At 40.0% G+C, this 22,473-nt stretch overlaps 1 protein-coding gene across 1 annotated transcript in view; it reads left to right on the forward strand.

Annotated features, from left to right (window-relative positions):
* AVEN (apoptosis and caspase activation inhibitor) overlaps positions 1-22,473 on the forward strand; it is a 168,908-nt gene that overhangs the window by 138,028 nt on the left and 8,407 nt on the right. Inside the window, exon 3 of the mRNA XM_054027217.1 lies at positions 14,158-14,228. Within this exon, the coding sequence (XP_053883192.1) occupies positions 14,158-14,228 (71 nt within the window). The remainder of the gene's footprint in view (positions 1-14,157; positions 14,229-22,473) is intronic.

The following is a 22,473-nucleotide window of genomic DNA, read 5'->3' on the forward strand; positions in this document are numbered from 1 at the left end:
AGCCTAAGATAGAGACCTTGATCATGAACAGTGAGGAGGAGAAGCAAGAGATGGGAGATATGGATGGAGGCTCCAGCCATGTTGTGATCTATGACCTGTTTGAGATTCGGTGACAGTCTAGCCAGTCTTGCCAGTTGAGCACAGATAAGCCCAATGAGGGGGAAGGCACTTGAGAAAAGGGTGCAAATGCATTTTTGCTTACAGTGTTTAAATTGTCCATCCCCACTTTAACAAGACACAGGTACAAACTTTTCAATCCTCTCCCGAAGGTGTCTAGGGATGGCTGCCTCATTTCTTCCTCTGCGGTAAGACATTTTCCCCCTGCCCTCTGCGGTGAGTCAATTAGCACCATTGCAGTAAATAGGCTAGTGGCATATAGGCCCAGCCAGCATCAGGACTCCAGTAGCAGCTGTGCTCTCTGTGCCTTTGTTACCCTCTAGAGCAGCATTTCCCAAACTTTTTTGGCCATGGAACATTTTTTAGCCTATTACGGAACACTTATAATATTATTTTGTAGTGGTTTGGGTTTCAAATAAAAAATTGCGTTATTTATGCGCAAATATATTTTATTTTATAAAACAAAGCAAAAATACAAATTTAAAATAACTTGAACTAACAATTTCTAACTGGAAAGCATGTATAAAGTAGTACAAAAATCAAGTGCAAGAGTCAAAATTAAAAACAGTATTCTACTTAAAAAAACCTGTTTTTGTATATACACAAACACCAAACAAATTAGATTTTTACTAGGAAAATCTATTTTTAGAAACAGAAATACAAATTTGGATTTAATGGGATTGGTGTTTCTGCTTTTTTCTATCACAAATTTGCTTAATACTAGGAATAATGCTGGAAAGTTGAATCCTCATGTCAGGCGCAGCATCGAGTCTATTCCTTTATTTGTTTTTTGTTGCAGTATAATACAAAAATCCCATCTCTCACAAATAAGTTGTAGCAAAAGGAAGGAGCACTCAAACTGCACATTTAGCCACATTAGGGTACACTTCTATTAGGCTGCTCCAAAAATTATTCAGCGGAAGATCCTTAAACTTTTGTTTCAAATCAGAGTCAGAAATTAAGTCAGTTAGGCTTTCATAATCATGCGCAGTAAAGCCGACTGGTTTGGCTGTAATTACAAACAGATTTCGAACCCAAGCATCGTCAGTAGTTGTAGGAAAATATTCTAATAAAGAGGCCTGCAAGTCACGTAATTGCTGTAAAATGGTGCTGGAAACTTCTTCATGGACTGTAGAGTTTATTTCAGTCAGAAATTCATGTACTGTAGGGAAGCAGTCGAAGTTATTCTGTTCTACAGAAGATGCCCAGAATTCCAGTTTCTTTTTTAACAACGAAATTTTATCCATTGTAGTAAAAATGGTCACATTTTTTCCTTGCAGTGACGGATTAATTTCATTTAATTTTGCAAAAATATCTGCAAGATATGCAGGTCTCATTAGCCATGAGGAATTTGTCAGACAGTCATTAAATTTTCGTCCTGAATTATCTGAAGTGAAGAATACCAGTAGTTCACTGTGAAGCTCAAAAAGCCTCACAACCACTTTTCCTCTGGATAGCCACCTCATTTCTGTATGTAAAAGAAGCGCTTTGTGCTGACTACCCATTTCTTCACACAAAATTTTAAATAACCTGGATTGAAGTGGTCGAGATTTGATAAAATTGATAATTTGTACTGCTTCATCGAGCATAATTTTCAGATATGCTGGTATTTTTTTAACTGCAAGTGCTTGTGTAGAACACAATGGCTCTTAGTGTTTTCTGGTGCCACACTTATGATTCGCGTTACAGCTCCCTTCATCTTCCCGAGCATTGCCCAAGCACCGTCAGTACATACATCAATACATTTTCCCCAACTAATTTCATGCTTTCTGATAAAATTGTTAATGCAGTTGAATATTTCTTCTCCAGTTGTGTTGCTTTGCAGAGATTCACATTAGAGCAGGTCCTCTTCAATAATATTATTAAATCTATATCGTACAAATACTAGTAGCACAGCAAGTCCTGAAATGTCAGTGGACTCATCTAGCTGCAATGAATACTCATGGAAAATTTTCAGTTGACAAACTAGCTCTTTTTCTATGTCATCAACAAGATCTTTAATACGGCATGCAACAGTATTATTTGACAACTGTACAGCATCAATTTTTTTACCAGACTGCTCGCTCAACATGCACGTTACAATATCTTTCGTGCAAGGCTTGATAAGTGTTTCTCCAATAGTGTGAGCTTCTCCGGCAAGCACTATACGGTAACTTACTCGATAAGATGCCTCTGTTGCACTTTCGTTGTCTGTTTTAGCAATTTTAATCATCGAAAGTTTACAATTTCCAAGTGAGTCATGCTTCCTCTTGAAAAATCTTATATCTTTGTCTTTGTATTCAGCATGCTTGGTTTCCAAATGCCTACGAAGTTTAGCAGGAGCCAATGAACTATTTGCTAGTATTTTGTTGCACATGACACACTGCGCATCAGGAACATCTTTATTTCCAACACATGTAAAACCGAAAGACAAATAACTTCCATCATACTTTCGTTTCAGTCTTTTTAACAGCTGCTTCTAGTTGTTTTTTGATATACTTTGGTGGAAATTCTTTCACCTTGGATAACTCACTAGTACGAACAGATTTTTCGGCAACAAAAGACTGCGATTGTTCATCCTCACTTTGTCACAATATTTTGCTCGTTTATTTCAGCCACAGTGGGAGTACCAGAAGAACTTGCTTTTCGTTTCAAAGTTCCTTCTTTTAGCCACAAATCCATAGTGATTAGGTTTAGTAACAATATTTAGAAATAGTGATTTTTGTCAAATTTTGTTTGTCACAAATATGGGCTGCATCCTTACCTTTACCACTCTATGCTAGGGAACAGCAAGGAAAACCACAATTTCACATATGCCGACCTGTGAGAACCATGATTGGTGTATGTGCAGCCACAACTCACTACGTTTGTGCACTGAAATATGCACTGCCTTTCCAATTTTAAAGTTCCATTCCGTTAATTTATGGTAAAAGTTTGTATTGCATTACCTGTTATTTTTTGCACATTGTTATTTGCCTGGTTTTGCCACTCTAATTTCAATTTTTGGAGAATAAAATTATCTTTATTAGTTCACAACACTGATTGTAGAATGCACAGCATCACTCAAAGCATACAGCACTTGAACAGCAAGCACCAAATAGTCACATTTACAAATGTACAGCAAGACCTACGCAATTCCTAGCAGCACCGAATTTCCAGGCCCAGAGAACCTCCAACACAGAACAGTGCTGTGGCTGACCATTAAAGTGCTCTTTCAAAGCTTCGCACTATGTTGAGCCCTTGTGCCCTACTGTTCAAAGTGAGCTGACAGCCACTCTACCTCTGCCCTCTACACTGGTGGCAGCTTTTCCCTTTTTGCTTCACAGATATTATGCACAGTACACAGCAGGCAGCTATTAACACTGGAATATTTTTCTGAGTGAGATCCAATCTTGTGAGTTAAGACCACCAACATCCCTTCAACCTACTAAAAGTACATTCAGTTGTCATTCTTCACCTGCTGAGCTGGAAGTTGAATCTTTCCTTGTCAAAGTGTCAAGACTACCACTTCATAGACAGGGGAGCAATAGGTAGACTGGGTCCCCCAGAATCGTTGTTGGCAGTGGTAATCTGCTGGTTGGGAAAGAATGTCCCTGCTTGCAGCTTTCTGAACCGTCCATTGTTCTTAAAGGTGGGAGTGTCCTGCATCTTCCTTAACCAGCCTGCACTGATACCTTTCGAGTGTCTGCATTGATCCTCCAACACTTACATAACCATAGAAAAGTAGCCTCTTCCATTGATGTTCTCTGTGGCAAGGTTGACTGGTGCCAAAATAGGGTTATGCATGCAGTCTATCACTCCACCACAGTTCCAGGACCCCGATAGTTGCAACTCCATCCACTACATCTTGCACATTGCCCAGAGTCACAGTTCTGCATAGCAGGAGACGACTAATGGACCTACTCACTTGCATGACAATGGCTTGGATTTTCCTACTCCAAAATGATTTTGCACTGATTGGTATCAGTCGACATTGCAGACTTCTTGAGTGTGATCACCACTTGCTTCTCCACTGTCAATGCAGCTCTCATTCTGGTGTCCCTGCGTTTGGAGGGCTGAATCGAGCTCAACCCCCAAATCCAAAATGTGGACATTTGCATTTGAAAGTTCTGCAGCCACTGCTCATCATGCCAAGCCTGCATTATGTTGCGATCCCACCAGTGCTCATTTCTTGGGCCCAGAAACAGCGCTGCATCCTCTGCATCTGCTCCATGAACGTCACTAACAACCTTGAATTGTTTCTCACTGTTTCCCTCAGCAAACTGTCTTTCAAGAAATCATTATGTACCCCATTGTTCCGGTACTTCCTGTGGGTCTGCAAATATAGGAGAATCATGCATCCTGCATTAGCAACATTCATGAGAATAGTGCTGAGCTCGGGTTCAATGCTTCTGTCAGAGATGGCAGACACCATATTTTTTTAAAAGGCACAGATTTCTAGGATATGGATTGCATTATGGGATAGAGAAAGTTGCATGCTGGGAACTTGTCCCCTGGTTCCCAGAGATTTCTGGACAAATCATTTCTGTCCCACAACACATTGTGAAAAGTTCCCAAAAGTCATTGCAGCAGACGCAATGGTGCACTGCACTTTGTATCGACACAAGCACTCTTGGTGAGCATGCGCAGCACCAATGCAAGCAGGCAAGTATGCATGCGCGCAAGTGATATATAAACTTTGGTGGTTATATGCCACCATAACTTTATCGACCAGTTTCTAATATAGACATGGCCTACATCTATTAACTCCTCTCATGTATTGAAAGAGAGAATCAACAGAAGCTCCAATAAAACAATTAGAAATCTGATCAGAATATTATATTGACTATGCGGGGAGCATGGAGGAAAAATCATAAACCAAATTGTGGAAGCAGCTGAGAAGGAAAAACTACATGCTGTGTGTTCTTTCACATTTTAGGGGGGGGGGGGAGATTATGACAGTGTGGAGAGCGTGTGTAATACTTCTTAAAGGAGTATGGCACTTTTTTGGCAGAGGAGGAAAGAGTCTTTGAAATGATTGCTAAGTTTGAAATTAAACATTGTATTACACATTGCCACATTTATAAGATCTGGAATTAGAAACACTGTAAAAGCCAAATCTGTGTCTACAAATCAAAACAAATTGAAGCTTTCTAGACCAAATGCAAATAATATCAGTTATGGAATATTTCATAGCTCCTGGATACAATGTGGCTCAGAATAATGGAGGATCTTGCTTAATTTATGAGCTGCAATACCTATGTAAGGTGTGGGTTAAGGATGTAGTTTTGGCTTTACTTCAGAATTTCTTGGCTCTTGTCAGTTCTAAACTAGATAGGTATGGGATCATTAACTTATTATGTGTCTATAGTATTCCTTCCCATATGCCCCCCCTTGCTCCACAAAAATTGTGGTGCAAACACGCCGTGTGCTCTAGCTTACTGCCTAGATCACTGCTTTTTCATTCCATACCAGCCCCTATCCCTTGTTTGTGTGTGTTCTGGTTTATGTTTTAAGACCTTTAGGGTTAGGGACTTACTTAGAGCACTTAGCACACTGGTGGTCTAAAAATAATTATAATATTTGTCTGAGGAAATTAATTTATGAATTTCCGCTGTAGATTCTGCCAATTTCCCATCAGTCCATCAGTTTTCACAGAGATAGTATAGTTCAAAAGCCAGGGACCAGATGTCCAGTGAAGTCTTTTTATTATATTTTGGTTAACTTGACCAGCAAGCTGTTGATATTTATATTTAAAAATAAATAAATAAAATGTCAGAAACTAGTAACCTTGACAAAATCCACAATGCTGAACAGTGCCATAAGGCTTTTCTTAAGGAAAAATGCTAATGTTGAAGGTGACTAGCTTAAACTTAACCAAATGTTTAAATGTATCTTACAGAGAAATCAATAACTTGACACTGAAATCCATTTTATTATTTGTTCAGGAAAGAAGTGACTATTAGAGAAGAATTCAACTTCCTGTCCTTGGAAGGGTAGCTCCACATGAATAGATATATGGTGCTGTAAGCACTATATGAATGTGAAACTTGCATTGACTTATAAGAGGGTTTAGGTACAGAGGAAATTATAGTTATGCAACATATGTCCTTCCTTCTTTCCTCCCCTCTCCCACTCCCATCTCAGGTAAACTAATTAAAATAGAATATAGAGCTTATTTTATACAAAAAGGTTCCTTATTTATTAATTTTTGTTTAACAATAAAACTGGTGCATGCAGTACCTAAAAATGGCAGAGGGAGGAGGTATATGGTATAGTAATTTTTTCCTCTTTTTCTCTCTCAATGGGTCAAGTAAACAATGGGGGCCCAGCTGTAGATGACAAAGCAAATTGTTAAAAATATTGTACTCTTCCTCTTAACATCCTTAGTGGCTCTTTTATACATACAACTGTACATAGCCAGCCAGAAATTTTAAAATGCATGTTGTTTTTAGCTTTCATTCTGTTAACCCGTGCAACTGATGTACAGCTTTGAGGGGGAAAACCTAGAAAGATCACTTACTACTGGAAGAAATGAGTTAGAAAATATGCCATGGAAATTTAATTGCCCAGTATTTTGAAGCACTATTAATGGTGCTAGATTTACTGTCTTGTTGACATGAAAATTTAAGATTTTTAAACGTCTGTTTGAATTATTATCATATATTTTTAAAGGCTTTTATACTTATATTTTAGACTCTGAAGAAAATCTTCTAAAATTAACTAGGTTTCTATTTCTGATCTTAAAAATTGATCAGATTTAAAGTGTGTGTGTGATACTTCCTGCTCTTGCTAGCACCATGCAGTAATATGCGGGAATCTGCTTCCAGCACAGTTGTCTCCTAATTTGGATACAAATGTGCTTTCTAGTTTGTAGTGTAGACTATAAGGATCATTGATAGAGTTACATTTGTAGTGTAGATGGGACCTAAGAACTATTACTACTTTCAGGTTTGCCAGTATCAAAGTCGGTGATGCATTAAGACATTCCAGTTTTACTGATTGTAGGGAAATACATCCTCCACTTTTATGTGCATATAAACACTCAAGGGATTTAATTTAATGAATTCCAGAAAAGTACCTGATATAATAGCCTTCATATCCATGTACAGTAGTAACAAGCTTCATCTTGTCTTGTTTAAGATGGAACTAAATGTATTCTAAATATTTAATTCCATAATGTAATTTTGTAATAAATTTTCTTTTAGTTTCAATCTCTAAATAACTAATCAAACTAATTTTTCAAACTAATCAGCTAAAACTGTTGTTCAGAGAGGCACATTGGCTGCTGGTAGTTTGAAATCTTATGTCAAGCCGTTGCATAAATATTCTGAAACAGATTTGTACTATATTATTTGCAAACCTGCTAGTGAATGACAGAGCCAGGGAAAATATAGGTTGTTTAAAACATATTAGTTATGGTGGCATGTTATTTAGAAATAGCTGTCGGGTCCTTGATAACGTATTGACTTTGTAGGATAATTGCAATGTACTGATCTTAATACTATCTGATTAAAATTAATAGATGCAGATCTCTTAGGGCATGTCTAGACAGCAAAAAACAAAACAAAAACCTGTGGCAGTGAGTCTCTGAGCCAGGGTCAGCTGACTTGGGCTCATGGGGCTTCCTCTGTAGAGCTTAAAGTAGCAGTGTAGACATTTGGGCTTAAGCTACAGCCCAGGCTCTGAGACCCTCCCTCCTCACTGGGTTTTGGAGCTTGGGCTCAACCCAAGCACAAATTTCGACACTGTTATTTTTAGCGCCGCAGAACGTGCTAGTTGACCCTGGCTCTGACACTTGTTGCCATGGGTCTTTTTTTATTGCTGTGTAGATACACCCCTAGAGACTCCTTGATTTTGCTGCATGTAGTTCCACTTGGTAAATATCTGTATTTACTTAATGTATTGCTATACTGGGGGCAAGTCACACAACCACACTGGTAGAAGAAATTTGCAGTCTTAGTGAAAGACTTAGTCAAAGTGAAAGATTGCATTAGTGAGAGTGTAGGCTACATCAAAATTTAAACAAAAATTTAAAAGTAGACATTTAAAAAGTAGAAGTTGGTGATATTTGCTGACAGAGCTACTAAGAAATTGTCCAAAATTATGGCAGGATTAACTTGCTCATTGTGGAAAAATACAAGGAAATGTTCTTCATTGACTGGTCAATTTACAAATATATAAATCACACACATCGGGCTGCTCTGTAATTTTTGTTTTCTTGCTAATGCTTTTAAATAAATTTTAGTGTTTATCTTTTGGATCCTGTGGGCCCCGTGGGCTGCTCCATTTCTTACTGATAGCAGAGGTAGTTGTTTGTAAGCAAGTTAGTGGGACGGGAACTAAAGCTGCGCAACTTCATTAATAAATTGTTGTACATTACATTTCTGTACCCTGAGAAATTCACTGACCTCATGGAGGATTTTCTGAAGGGCTGCTGTTGGAGTTAATTGAAGCCACCATTGTGCACACACTTTCATTAAGGAGGTGTTAAGAATGTCTGTGAGATAACAGTGATTTCTTTTGTGAAACTGAAGGAATCGCTTTGTAACATTTATTCTATAATGATTTTTTCACCAGTCAGCCTTCTCATGCATAGTATTTCATTCTTTCTAGTCTCCAGCTGACTTCCTTGTTTTTTCCTTTCTAGTATTACCATACTATTTCCCCTCCCCCCTTTTTTTGTTCTGTTATTATTTCTCTTAAATTTGTTCCAGTCTTTAACTCTCTTTGGCTGCTTTCTCTATATGCTTCATGACTTTCAAAACTTGTTCATTCCATCATAGCACCTTATTTTGGGTAAAGCTTTGCATTTGGACATTTAGTGTTCTATATTATCAGAGATATAATAAAAATCTTAGAACTTTTTTATTAGTTGAAGTATCTCATGGATTTGCCATCATCACATGTCTATTATCAATTTAGATGTACAAATAACTTTTTAGAAGAATGAAATATAAATTAAGGAAAATCTAAGACACCTTTTACAGTATTTTAACTATTGGGATTTTTGTATGTAAATGATAGCTGTGGATACAGTGGTTCATAAAGCACGATGTAGGAAAAATAATAAGAAGAAATAACACACATCTCAGGGTTTTGGTGACATCACAAAGCGCTTGATTTTTGTTTTTGCAGTTACCATGATGTTTTCAGAATGTCTTTATATTTGTGACTAGCCATGGAACTTACAGGTACGGGTAACTGCTGCTCCATCCATCACATATTGATGGGTTTACTGCTTTATACCTTATGGGCAGTTCTTAATTCTACCCAGCTCACAAACCTTGATTTTCTACCTAAAACTAAAAGATTTTGAGGAGGACTTCTCTCCTCCATTTCCTCATGGAAAATATCCTTGGGTCTTGAATCTTCATAGAAGACCCCAGACACTGCTGTCTCTCCTGCTGTCTGGATCCACACAAACTAGCTCAGATCTCATAGGTAGCAGTGGTCTTGCATTCCCTTGAATGAAATCTTAAAAGCTTGTTTTCTCCTGGCTCTTCCCAGCCAAAATCTGACCTCCAAAAGGGAAAAACTGCTAGGAAAAAGAGACTTCAGTGATCTTCATTTTTGGGAGAGTTGGTCAGTTTCATAAGTGGTCACTTAAGCCATTCATGGAAAATGAGCTCTCCTGATCAGCGTCAGATAAGTTCAGTGATTCGGGTTGCCAATGCCTACAAGAAAAAGTTAAGAGGCTGCTAGACTTGATTTATTCCACCTTAAAAATAACAGACCCTTTCATCCAGTTCCCTCCAACTTTAAGCCCTTCTTAAAGTGAAGTGGAATAAGAAGAGCAAATGGATTGTTCTGTTATCAGAATCTTAGGAAAAGGTTGTGGACTCTGAATAGTCCAGTCTATAGAGGAAAAGGTCCACTAGCAGTTGGTTGGCTTAGAAGCTAGCCCAATCAGTCAAATTCTCCTCAGTCTACAACAAAGGAAAATTCTGATCCCAGTGGATTGAGCAGAGGCACTCAGAAATTTTGTGAGCCAGAAGAGTAAGAACTCACTAAAAAGGGGCTTTGAATCTTCCCCCTTTGTCTTATGAGAAATTATGACCAGTGTAATCTCTGCTTACATCCTCAGTTACCAAAGGTCCAAAGAATTCAGAGGGGGCTTCTAAGAGGAAGCTCAGATTACCTGGTTCTTGGACAGGTCTGTCCTCAGCAATACTCTAGCCTGACACAGCAAATTACTCATAGTCAGCTTTGAACAGTATAGTAAATAGGGGGCATTTTTCTAGTTCCACCAATCAAGAGGGTCTTCAGTTCCTGCTGGAGATCCTTTAAATTTCAATATTAATTTTTCTAATATGGCTTAGTTCTCTCTCATCAGCTTTGGCAGTATGCCTGCGGTCTGAAAGTTATTGTATTTCCTCTAGAGTACCAGCAGACAAGCAACTCGATTAAAAAAAAAAAAAAATCAAAGGGGGAACCTTGAATTCCATTTCCAATATATGAGTGATTAAAGAAGGAGAACCCAGTAGGGGACTGATGGAGCAATGGGTACTCACTTTGGAGAAGATAAAATTATGGGGAAGGAAGTTCATTTTACCTTTCGCTTGTTACCCTTATAGTACCTTTGGGCACAGTCATGTCATAGTTCTATCGGGATTACATTGTACTGCGGATATTTTTTATAATATAAATGTATTCAGATACATGAAGTGCTAAAGATACTATTCAATTTGCACATATACTTATACAAATATCTGTAACCTTTTATCTCTCTTGTTTTTAATGAAGCAGTATATGAAATATTTCAGACAAAAGACAAATGGTATACGATATTGAGCATCAAATCATTGTTAAAAACATTTGTCAGTTCTTTCCTCCAGTTTAGAGATTCACCTTTTGAACTTTAGGCATTATGTATTATTATTTGACATTTTAAAAACATTTAAAAGAATATTGACAATAATTTTCTGTTAGACGTTGCAAATTAGTGTGTTATTCATATGAAAAAATCAGCAGGCTAATACTGTGCAGTTTAATTTGGGTATAAAACATGCATTCTGTTTAAATCATCTCATTTAATTGAATAAATGGCATTTTTAGTGATAGAAAAATCTGCTGTGTTTTAGAGGTTCTGTCATTTCATTTTAAAACTGCAGTTTGTGCAATAATTACTTTTAAAACTTATTGTAAAAGATGACAAAGTTAATGTTTCATATTCAATTAAATATGTTTAAGTATATTTGTAAACTGTTGTTTTGAAATATAAATAGTACTCTGTAAGAATTGTAATCTATCATAAATACGCTTTTGTATTTGAAAGGAGCTCAGAATCATTGTATGATGTTTTATTAGTATTCATAGTGTAAAAGGAAGTTATTTTCAGGCTAAAGGAATTTTTGAAAAGATAATTGGGTAGACCAACATTCTCATTAACCTAATTTGCATTAAATGTGCTTCTGTGAATTCTAGTTATTGCTTTTCCATCTGAAAGGCATGCTTTGTAACTGTATTTAAAAAGCCCAGTTAAAGGGTATGTTTCATCTATAGTTTAATTCAGCAATTCTCAACCTGTGGGTCTCTGTGACCCCCAGAAACAATTGGCAACAGTTGTTTGAGAGTGGGGACTCACCAGTCAGCTCCTGATCCCAGAGGAGTTTCCTGCTGTAGTGGATTTGTTCAGCTGCTTTGCAACCAACCATTCTCAGAAGTGTAAGGCACCCCATATATATCCTGGTGCCACTGTTGTAACTTCTTTGAAGAGCTGTGGAAGCTCTTGCTTCCTTGTGATGAATCATGGGAAATGATGCAAAGGATCTTCGGTGTTTCTGAGGAGGACCAGTTATGAATGGTTATGGTGTCCTAGAGATACAAGGTGGCTTTTATTGGACTAACTTCCTTTGATGAACGAGACAAGCTGTTGAGCTTACATAGAGCTCTTCAGGGCTGGGAAAGGTACTCAGGCTGCGTCTATGCTTAAAATGCTAGAGTAGCGCAGCTGCAGCTGTGCCACTGTAGCGCTTCAGTCTGGACACTTACTACAGTGACAAGAAAGGTTCTCTCAGAACTGTAGATAATCCACCTCCCTGAGAAGGGGTGGCTAGGTTGACAGAAGAATTCTTCCGTCAACCTAGCATTGTCTACGCTGAGGGTTAGGTTGGCTTAATTGTGTCTCTCAGGGATGTGGATTTTTCACACCCCTGAGAGATATGGCCACCCTGATGAAACTTTTCAGTATAGACCAGCCCTCAGTATGTCACAGCTAAATAAAAGGTGGAACAGATTGTTTTGCATCAGAAGTTAATATTTTGTAAGAGACCATTCAAGATGACCTGGGCAGTTAATACTGCTGCAGTTGTAGGACAAAGGAGGGTTAGTGGGTTATGAATTGTCGTTAACCATAAATCCAGTGTCCTTATTGAGTCCATGATTTTTAGTGTCTAACAAAATTATGAATTTAAGCTCCCAGGCTCGTCTTTTGAAGGTGTTGTGCAAGTTTCTTTTGACAATGAGGACTGAGAGGTTTGATGTGGAGTGATGCTTTTGTGAAAAGTGTTTGCCTATGAGTGATATGGCATTTTTGTCTTGTATTATTTTTCTGTGAGAGTTTATTTAAAAGCATACTGATCATCTCTTTTCACCTACATAGTTGTTATTGGGGCGCTTAGTACACTAAGTAAGGTACACCACATGTTGTGATAGGCATGTGTAGGACATATGGATCTTGAAATGTGTGCTGTGGGGAGCATTGATCATTGTAGTAGTGGCAATATGTCTGCAGGTTTTAGACCTGTTGCTATGGCAGCGACATCACATTGGTGGCTGGCCTGTGGGAATCTTACTTCTGATGATGAGCGTGGTGAGGTTTGGGGATTGTTTGAATGCCAGAAGAGTGGGTTTGGGAAAGATTTCTTTCAGGATGTGGTCCCTATCATATATGGGTTGTAATTGTTTAACAGTACCCTTCATGGGTTCTATTGTGGAGTGGTTGGTGACAACTAGGAATGTGCAGTCAGAGGGTTGTTCCCCCTCCCCCCCGCCCCCCCACACACTCCGATTTGAAGCAGGTTTTCTCGTGTTTTTTGGGATGCTTGTTCCATGATGCGATCTACTTGTCTGGTGGAATGCCCTTGTTTGGTGAAGGTGGTTTTAAGTATGTTGAGGTGTGTATCCCTGACTTTCTCCTCAGAGCATATTCTATAGTATCTGAAGTCTCTTGTGTCATGGAGGAAACTGGCTCTTTGTGTGGTGAGTAGTTTGAGGATGGTTTCTATGAGTCCAGACATTCAGTAAGAGTGCTGTGATCAGATATGATCGGTCTGCCAGGGTTCCCTTGTTTGTGTATCTCTGGAAGCATGTGGGAGGTTCTTGGGATAGGTTCCTTGGGGAGGAGGTTGTGGAGTTTCTCTTGGTGTTGTTTGGGGAAGGATTTGATGATAGCCTTAAATTTGTGGGTGAATTGTGATGTGGGGTCTTCTTCAAGTTCTTTGTAGTAGTTGGTATCACAGAGTTGTTGGTTGGTCTCATTGATGTCATCATCACAATTGTCATAATATGAAAGAGAGAGAACCTCTTGGTTTAATTATTTCCTTTTTCAGCAGAAAATCAACTTTCACAAGCGGCTTAATTGAACATTGCCAATCACAAGCATTCAAAAAATCATGAGATTTGCTTTAAAATTGTGCAATTTTTTAAAATTAAGTTTGGGGTTCTTATTTGCTTTCTAAATTTTGAGCATTTAGGAGTTACTATTATATAACATGAAGACTTGTTTTCTCTTTCCTACCATACTCTGGCATTGAAAAGGTTCTCCTAAAGCTCTATTTCATTGTTAAGCTAAAGGATATCATCTACTGACTTATCTGTGTGCAGATTCAAATATTTATATCAGTCTTGTAACTCTTTTGCAGACCAGAGCAAATTTTAGCACATTGTGGGTCTTAGCTTAGATGTGCTTTCTTAAAGGGGCCTGAATGAAAGTGATATAAAAAAATTAATGTATATATGTAGACATTGCAGGTTTTTATTCATCTGGACTTAATGAGTTTACTTTTATTGTGTGGGAGTTTGGGGGGATGCCTGTTGCTTTGTTTAAAATTAAAGTTGCATTTTACTTCCCTTCTACAGGAGATTCTTTTACACAGTTCCGATTTGCTGAAGAAAAAGAATGGGACACAGGAAGCGTAGGCCCTCAACAGGTAACACAGAAGAATTATTATTCAGAGGATTTTTGTAAATGTAAAATGTTTCTGTAATTCCAAACTGGATTCCAATGCTTTTACTTCATATCTTCTCATTAAGATAAACGCCACAAATACAGCTTCGTTTTTATTATGTATTTTGAGTAGGATGGTTAAAAACTTTGTTGCAAGTACAGTGGTAATGCACATTTAGTCCCCCAGTGCAGACAGCATGTATTGTTGTTAGAGCAACATCAATTGTTGATGGATTGTTGTTGTTGATGGATTTTTATTCTGGCAGCAACACCGATTATTCTGTATGCCTTTTGGTATGTTTTTCTCTCTTGCTGTACCCTGTTGTGTTTTTCTCTGCTTCTACTGAGGGGCAGTCAAAACAGCAGCATGATTTGGTTGTTTGGGTTATTTTGGTGATAAAAGTTGCAAAAAGAAAAAATGAACTGCAAGATTAAAATCCGTCCACTTAGATTACTCTGGCCACTTAGATTACTCTGGCCACATTCTAATACTGTCTTTGCAGTCTCTTCAGACAAGTATTAACGTTCCATTTCCATGTTTCAGGCTTACTCAAGAGAGGAGAGGTTTAGCATGGTGATTTCAACTTCTTATGTTGTTCAATTTGTGTTGTAGTTTTCCCCTGTTCATTCTACCAACAAACATCATCTGATTGTGACTTCGAACTCCAAATTGAACATAAGAGAAGTTAGTTTCTCGGTTATCGATACATGGAGTCCATGTGCTGTTGTGGAAAATAACTAGGGAACAGCTGTTCTGGATCTAGAGTACTCAAGGATGGGAAACTGGTGGATTTTATTTCAAAATCTGTTCATTCTAAGGTGAGGTACTGAGGGTGCAGAAATGAGAATTCTTAAATGTTAGTTTGATTTCTGCAGCTCGACATATCCCTTGATTTCTGCAGCTCTGCACATGACCTGCCCAACCAGCAAGATGGGATTCTTAGACTCGGAGATTTTGTGTTTTCCTTAAGATAGTTGGGGAACTGTCCTTGAATCTTTTCGGAGTCACAAATATGGAGTTGAATTTTAAACATTTGCTTGTTATTTCTTAGGATATTTATAATAATTATGTGCACAGACACAAACGATGTTAAAGGAACACTAAATTTGCAAAGTCAAGCATTCAAAAATTAGGGAGATGCCAGAATTAAATTTGTGTGTGCAACCTTAATTTAGCCCTCTTGTATCATAATGCATATCTACAGTCTTTAATTACATGACCACAAGAACCCCTCCCTCATTCAGTGCACAGGATTCAAAATATGAGACCACTTATAAGAAGTTGCGGGACTATAAGAGGCACCCACAGAGGCAGTCTCAGCCTGCCCCCCGGCCTGGGTCCTCCAAGGGCAAGCAAGCGGGGAAAAAGCGGTTTTGATGGGACACCCGGGGGCACCCTGCCGGTTCTCATCAGGGATCCAATAATCCCTCAATAAAGCTTCCTTTCTCCAATCGGTTGTGTGCTTTCCTCCCGGAGTGGTTGCGGCTGACCTCAGACCAATGGGTCCTCAACACCATCTCCTGGGGCTACACCCTCCAGTTTACTTCCTCCCTGCCCAACCACCCCCCATCCCCATCCCTCCTAGGGGACCCCTTGTGATGGTGCTGCCCGTGGGAGCCAGCTGAGGTCACTCAATTAGGGTGAACGGCAAACAAAACTGGGCAGACAAACCCCAGAAGCTGGTGGTTATTCCAGTACTTAGATTTACCAAGCAGCACAAAACAGCTACTATAGTACCTCACTGGTTACTCAGAAGTCCAAACAATGCAGTTCCCTTAAAGTACCCAGCCTCAGGCCTCCGCCCAGACACACCTATCAGATATGATGAAGATTACTGAAAATCTTATCTCATCATATAAAAGAAAAGTTCTTCCAATCCCAAAGGATCAGCCACACACCCAGGTCTAATTATAACTTAGATCTTACCCAAAATACATGCTTATAGCCAATTCTTATTAACTAAACTAAAATTTATTAAAAAAGAAAAGAGAGAGTGTGTTGGTTAAAAGATCAATATACATACAGACTTGAATTCAGTTCCTGAGGTTCAGATACATAGCAGAGGTGAGCTTGTAGTTGCCAAAAGTCCTTTTAGATATAGTCCATAGGTTATAGTCCAATGTCCATATTCAGGGTGGCTCCAGTCAATGACTGGGGATCTCAATCCTTGTGGCTTAAGGTTCCCCTCTTGAAACCCAAAGCAGGTCTGAGATGCAGAAGGATCGTGTCCCAAGGTTTTTATACATTTCCAGCAGTCTTTTGGCCTGAGAAAACAATAGGCTCAACTTTCCTTCTTCTAAACATCATGGCAATTAGCAGAGGATAATTTATCCATTAAACAGTTCAGATACAGGTTACCACAACCTTCAAAGAGACATATAGACAATAATACTATTGCAATCAAGTATCATCATAAATGTTAATATTCCTTTTTTGATCTTGTTTGCTTATATCACAAGACCTGAGCAAACATCTACCCTTCTATCTCTAACAATGCAGACTTACATTTCAAAGCTCTATTAATTTACATATCTTCCTAACCAGTCTCTACAGTTCAGCCATGGATCAGGTCAGTCTGTGAGTTAATTAACTCTGTCTGGCTCTGTCACCTTTCAATGAGATATTATATTATACTCATAACGTCACACCTCTCACACAAGGCTCTGCTTGAGCAGGAGGTGGGGTGGCTCCTGGGCCTAGGAGCGGTGGAAGCAGTACCGGGGGAGTTCAAAGGCAAGGAGTAGTACTCCCGTAATTTCCTTATCCCGAAGGCCAAAGGGGGGTTCAGGCACATCTTGGACCTTTTTTCTCCTTGGTTGTCCCAAGTATTCAAGTGTAGCCTGGGCTTAGTGCTTCCTCTTCCTTAGTTGAGGGGGTGGGCTTTTAGTTTGGGCAGGCCTAGACTCACCTGCCCCAGTCGTACAAATAGTATACACCTTCCAACTTTTACCACAAAGTAGGTAGGGATTTTACAGACAACAACTTTCTTCACTACACAATCCTGATTCATCCCCAAACACCATCCATCTCTGCACTGAATGAGGCAGGGGACCTGTGGGGAAAAAATGGTTAAAAAATTATTAAAAACAGACAAGACGACCAAAATAAGGTTGCACAGGCAACCTTAATTCTGGCTTTTCCTAACTTTTGTGAGTGTTCAACTTTGCAACCTTAACGTTCTTTTAATGTATTTTTGTGAGTAAAATGACATCCACATGGGTCATCATCAGGGTTGTTAAATCCACCACACAGGCCTCTACCATTATATCTCTTGGGCTAATGGAGTAACTGATAGCAATAGTGGGTTGTCATCCTCTATATAGACCAGTTCTAGAAGAGGGGGAGACACATACTTTGCCAGTGGGTTTCACAAATATTTGCTGATAGAAGAATGATGAGACTCAGGAATATTGGGTTCCATTCTAGGCTCTGGACCAGGAGTTCTATTGGGCACCGACTCTTTGTCTTGTTCCTACCAAGCCAGAACCCTTCTGCCCTGTTCCCCCCCAAATCTGTCCTTGTCTCAGTTGTTCCCTACTCCAGACTCCTCATTTCAATCCTATCTCTTCACCTAGCCAGTCCCAGACTCCACTCCTCTGACTTCTTGTCCCAGTTCCGGTCTTCTCCCCCTTCCCCCAGTCATAGTCCCTGTCCCTTCCCTCCCATTTCCTCATCAGATCTGTTTATTCCCCCCCACCCCCATCCCTTTTCTCCAGTCTTCTGCCCACTGATCTCTATCAGATAGGCTCTCGGTTCCAGTCTTCCTCCCTGGGCGTCTCATCCAATAGCAGCCCTCACACACTTCACCCCCTTAGTTTCTTGTCCTGGTCTGTTTGCTCAGCTTTTACTAGTTCTCTACATGTATCCCAGCTAGGGTTGCCAACTTTCTGACTGCAGAAAACCAAACACCCTGCCCCTCCCTCAAGGCCCCGCCCCAGCTCACTCCATCCCCCATCCCTCCATTGCTTGCTCTCTCTCACCCTCACTCACTTGCTCATTTTCACCAGGCTGGGACAGGGGGTTGGGGTGCAGGAGGGGTGAGGGCTCCAGCTGGGGGTGCAGGCTCTGGGGATGAGGGGTTTGGGGTGCAGGAGCGGGCTCAGGGATGGGGCCAGACATGAGAGTTTCAGGGTGCGGGAGGGTGCTCTGGGCTGGGGGAGGGGGTTGGGGTGCAGGTTCCAGACAGTGCTTACCTCAGGCAGCTGCTGGAAACGGCTGGCATGTCCAGCCCCTGGGGGGCTCCGCACACTGCCCCATCCACAGGCGCCGCCCTTGCAGCTCCCATTGGCTGTGGTTCCCAGCCAATGGGAGCTGTGGAGCTGTCACTTGGGGCTGGGGCAGCTCGCAGAGGCCTTAGCCCCTCCCGCTCCCTGCCCGCCCCCCCCCCCCCCCCCCCCCCCGTGCCTTGGAGCTGGAGATGGGACCTGCCACCACTTCCGGGAGCAAGGGCAGGCAGGGAGCCTGCTTTAGCCCTGCTGAGCCGCCGACCTGACTTTTAACGGCCCGGTCAGTGGTGCTGACCAGAGCCACCAGGATCCCTTTTCGACCAGGTGTTCCGGTCAAAAACTGGACGCCTGGCAACCCAAATCCCTGCTCCTCATCAGATCTGTCTGTCTGTACAGTATTTACAAGGAATAGCTATAGAATTATAAATTGGAAAGAAACAGTCACAAGAGGACAGAATAAGTGAGAAAAGGCACAAAAATTGCTATAAAATGGTTGGTGCTGTTGCCTGGTAGTTGTAGAAAGGACACATCAGGTCTGAAAATGGTAGAATGAAATGCAACAGTGAAATTAACATGTGTGACCTCTCATTTCATTGTAATTATCAATTGTAGAAAACTCAGTGGATTTTGTCCAAATGTGGATGTATTTGATAGTTGCCATCTCTTTTAATGTGCCATTTTAAAATCATTGGTTAGTGATGAAATAATTTGCATCTTTTTCATTCTTGCCTGTGATAATGGTAATTTCAGCAGCAAATATCATTGCTGTTTCTTCCTTTCTTGAACAAAAATATTTTTGCTGTTTCATGGCCTTTGTATTCTATGGTGAATTGCTCCTTTGAGCCCTTTTTAGCTTTTTGATAGAGCATCGTCTATAGTAAAATATTCCTTTGAACATTTTAAATCCTTCCTTTTATGCTATTTTGCTTCTCTGTACCACCATCATCATCTTTTCCTTTACCCTTCCTCCATTCTCTCTTAATCCTTCTCCATTTCATTCACTTTCTCTTCTCTCTCACACTCCAGTTCTTTGAAAAGCATTGTTTACATTTAGCAGTTTTTTTTTAAAAAAAAGTTAATTTTTACTTTACAATTTATCAACTCTTGGAGTTACTTAAATGTCAAATTTCCCCTTTATTCTCCTCATCCATGCTCTGTGTGCAGACTCCAGTCTCCCCTTTAGTATTTGACAAGAGTGCCAGGTTTTTTGAAGTGCTAGTTCATTGCTGTGTAATAGCAATGTTGTCCAGCAGATTGCTTAATATTTTATTGAGATCAAAGATCTTTTGAGGCTTTGTGTGCTAAAGAATTTTCTTAGTGATGAGCACTAATGCATTTTGAATGATCACTTAATGTTGAAGAATAATAATGATTGGCACCAATGAGGTATGATGCACAATAGGACTTTTCTTACTCCCAGTACTGGAAATCGGACATCAGGATTTAGATATTCGAGGAGCTGTTAATACTATTGCATCCAGACACTCTTTTATTGCTTTAGTTATGATTGGTTAAAATCCATAAACAGAGATACAGATCAGGATCCTCTGTTGTCATTAGTTTTAAATAAAAGGAAGTGAGAAATAAGGCTTGAAATAAAACAAAATTAAAGGTCACAAAAGCATTACAATTGACTATAAAACCCACCAAGTGCATTACAGAACAAAGCATTTTGTAAGAGTAAGGTAATGTGGTGTGTTTTCAAGTAACTTTCTACCTAAGCATTTGTTTGTCTTGTAGTGTCTTTTAATGTGTTTGCACATTAGGTTGAAATGTAGATATTTTTGTTTTCAAAAATTGTTCTGCATAATATCTTGAAGTTTGTTTTTGTATGGTAGCAGCTGTTAGAAGAATGCCAGTCTTCCGGAAACATTTTTGCAACATTGGTTTTTAAAGTCCTATATGTCCTAGAGATGTGGAATCCCAAGTAATCAACTCAGGAATAAACTTTATCCAGGTTTCAGTAAAATTCTGACAATGCTTTTAATCACTTGAGATTGCCTGTTCTACACATGCATATGGATCAAACACCTTTTGTCATAGACTTTGGAACATTACGTATTTTGAATATTCAATTCTCAAGCATATTTTCCCATTAAATATAATTGTGGTGATGGCCAGTGACCTTAGCTTAAATTTCTAGGGATAGGATAATGGTTTTCAAATTTTGATGTTTACACAGAGTTTAAGCTATTGTTTCAGGTGAGATGTTCAACATTACATGGAGCATTTATGTATCTAAAATATTTTTTGGATAAGGCCATTGATTCATTAGCGAAAACTCCATTCAAAAATAATATGCACAATCTCATTTATCACAAGCTCAACATCCTTTGTTTTTGGGGTAATATTTTACCTCTGTTGCAAATCAGTACTGGCCTTCTCCTTGGTTGAACTTCATTTCGGAGTTCTATCACTTTTGTTTGGGCATCCCTCAGAGACAATAGCAATCAGAATAATGAGTTGTTATGCATGGGATGGGGTAACTTTATTGAACAAGGGGAGCAGCAATTTTGCCTTTCCTTTGGATGTGACAGCTCACCAAACAGCCATATACATATGACCTTCTGGAGCTCATACACAGTAGAAAGTTGCATAGCCATGCCACAGACCACAGATTTTGGGCTTACGTTTTAGGTAAAAACTGATCATAAAACCCACTGAAGCCTGTGAGACCCGTTTTTTTAATGAAATGTACACAGAAATTTTTTGACATTGACCACATCTGTATTTTTAAAAATAATGTATGGAAGAGTCAATAGACCTTAAAGGTCCTCTATGTTTGCTGGGAGCACATCTGCAGGAAGGATTGCAGACATCTTTTTAATATAATTCAAGAAAAGCTATTTAACAAACAAAAACAAAACCCAAACAATTTTTCCTCTGAAAAAGTGGCTCGTAAGTTGCCTGAAAATAAATAACTTAAGCTGTAAACACATTGTAGATAATAATTCTGTTTAGTTATAAGACTGGACACATGCATGATAGGGTTGCCAGTTTTGGTTGGATATATTCCTGGAGGTTTCATCACATGACATAATCTTTAATTCCTGGACACTACAGGACAATCCTGGAGGGTTGGCCACCTTAAGCATGATGAGATTTTACATTTATAGTATCCATGACAGCAAAGCACAAGGAGGTGTTTGTGTGTCTATATAGTTGTATCGAGTTTCTCTGTACTCTTCTATATATTTTTGTCTGGTTTATTTAATTTTATCTATACAAAGAAGAAAGAAATGTAGTGTGAGCACAGTACTAGGAGCCAGAAACTCCCGATTTCTAATTCTGGATCTGCCATTGCCTTACTACGAAACCTCAGGCAAGTTACTTACCCTGTGCCTCCATTTTTTCATCTGTAAAACGAGGACTGTGTTACATAGCTGAGTAGACTCTTAATGGTATATCTACATTGCATCAGGAAGTAAACCTCCCAGCCTGGTTCCACAGGCCTTGGTTGGCGGGATTCGTGCTATCATGCTAAAAATAGCAGTGTAGATGTTGCGGCTTGGGCTCTGAAGCTTGGAGGACAGGTGGGCTTCAGAGCAGGAGTGCCGGAACCTTGGTAGAAATGGGGGGGCACGAGGCCCCATCCCTTTCTGTGGCCCTGCCCCTCCTCGTCTCCCTAAGATCCTGCCCCTTCCCATGGCCCCACCCCTTACTCGCCCCAAGGCCACAGCCCTCTCTGAGGCCCCACTCCCTGGCTCCTCTTCTTGCTCCTCTTCCCACTTGCCCTGGGTGGGGTGCCCGGATGCCCAGAGCAGACTCCAGCCTGTGTCCCCACCCCCTGGGGCACACCATCCAGGGCAGGTGCAGGATCCATGGCTCCCTACAGTGGCCTGGGCTGCCTGGGCAGCTCTTATCATGGTCTGGCTTTGGCTTTCAGCCTGGCTAGGGGGCGGGGCCTCAGGATGAAGAAAAGGAGCAGGGGCAGGGCCCCTGAGGGTCCGGGCCTTGTGGCATGGGGAGGCCTAAGGCCCACCTCAGTCCCCCCCTCCTCC

This window comes from Malaclemys terrapin, chromosome 4, assembly GCF_027887155.1.
Source record: "Malaclemys terrapin pileata isolate rMalTer1 chromosome 4, rMalTer1.hap1, whole genome shotgun sequence".
NCBI classification, from domain to species: Eukaryota; Metazoa; Chordata; order Testudines; family Emydidae; genus Malaclemys; species Malaclemys terrapin.